The following is a 1,389-nucleotide window of genomic DNA, read 5'->3' on the forward strand; positions in this document are numbered from 1 at the left end:
CGCCCAGGCTGAGGTTAATCCTTATTTAATAATTTTCTCCGAGAAACTTCTAATTGATGATATTATTTCATTCATATCATCTTTAGAAATTATTACATCCTCAATGATAGGATTATCTATTTCTCGCCAAACGTTTCTTTCATCATTTTCAACTTTAACTAACTGTTCTGTCTTTCCTCCGATGATTCTTACGCTATCCTCATCTGCAACAGCAAAAAAACAAGCACCGAAATCACTAACATTAGAGGATGTTATACAATAATCAAATACTTGAACAGGATATTCATCTAATTCAGAAGACTCCGGATAAGCCAAGTTAAATAATCTACTAAACGCCTCTTGTGTCGGCAATGTAAAAACGTCCCTATTCAATGGTTGAGAGACTAAAGCACAATCATGATCAGAAATCTCTCTGAGGTCTGAAGAGAGCGTGGATGTTCTAATATCACTTGGATACATATTCCCATTTATAATTAAATGGAACAGTCCATTTGTGTAAGAACCACTCCATTGTGAGACAGGCTCAACCCAAACAGCAAAACGATAAGGATCACCGAAAATCATACCTACCTCCATTTCCCAGGTAAACCAAACTCTTTTTTCACACTATTTGGTATATCACTTTTTTTTATAGGAACTGACTTATCACCTGTACTACCAGACCAATGCCAGGTTCCATCATTTGTATTCGTAAATTGATGAACATTTCCTTCAGCATCAATAGAATATCTTTTTTTGCCACTAACAACTGATGAACCAAATAAATCTATCGAGTTTTTAGGCTCAGTTCCGGCATTGAAACTATACCCTTGCTGCCCAGGTGTATGTTTAGGGTTAGATTGATAGCTCAGGCCATTCGTTGCCGTAGTAGCTTTTGGTGCAGGTAATGCACTGCCTTTCCCAGCCTTACTAATTCCCCCAAACGCCGCTGCCGCCGCACCTGCTACAATATCAGCCTGGATTGCATCCAGTCCATATTCTTTCTGAATAGCTTCCGAGACTTTCTGGGTAGCGACAACACCTTCAACCTGCATTTGCTGCGCGAAAGTCGCTGTCAGATCGTAGACCATCTTGATCGGGATATCTTCACCCAGGGCACGATCAATTGACTGTTTCACGGCCAGACTATCGGTCAGCACATCACCGTATTTCTGCTGACAAGTCGCCGGACTGGCGGCACAGTCACTGATCAACTGCTGCTGTTGGGCGGTACTCAATTCCTCGTATTTCTTTATGATGCTGCCACAGTCGCCGCCCCTGGCCTGACAGGACTTCATTTCAGCGGACCAAGCGTCTATCTGCTTACTGCTCAGATAGTTATTCTCAACCGCATTCTTCCCGCCCTGCGCCCCCGCAGCAGCCGACGCCGTGCTGTCTCCCGCCAACCCT

The 1,389-nt window shown here is 43.2% G+C and overlaps 1 protein-coding gene across 1 annotated transcript; it reads right to left on the bottom strand.

Annotated features, from left to right (window-relative positions):
• Positions 1-566: 566 nt before the first annotated feature.
• On the bottom strand, positions 567-1,277 carry PHALS_04285 (uncharacterized protein; the record flags this gene model as incomplete). The annotated part of the gene is made up of 1 exon (XM_024718374.1): positions 567-1,277. The coding sequence occupies one exon, from the start codon at positions 1,275-1,277 to the stop codon at positions 567-569; it is 711 nt and encodes a 236-aa protein (XP_024583779.1).
• Between the last annotated feature and the right edge of the window lie 112 nt (positions 1,278-1,389).

Source organism: Plasmopara halstedii (genome assembly GCF_900000015.1).
Source record: "Plasmopara halstedii genome assembly, contig: Scaffold_2557, whole genome shotgun sequence".
Taxonomy (NCBI): Eukaryota; Oomycota; class Peronosporomycetes; order Peronosporales; family Peronosporaceae; genus Plasmopara; species Plasmopara halstedii.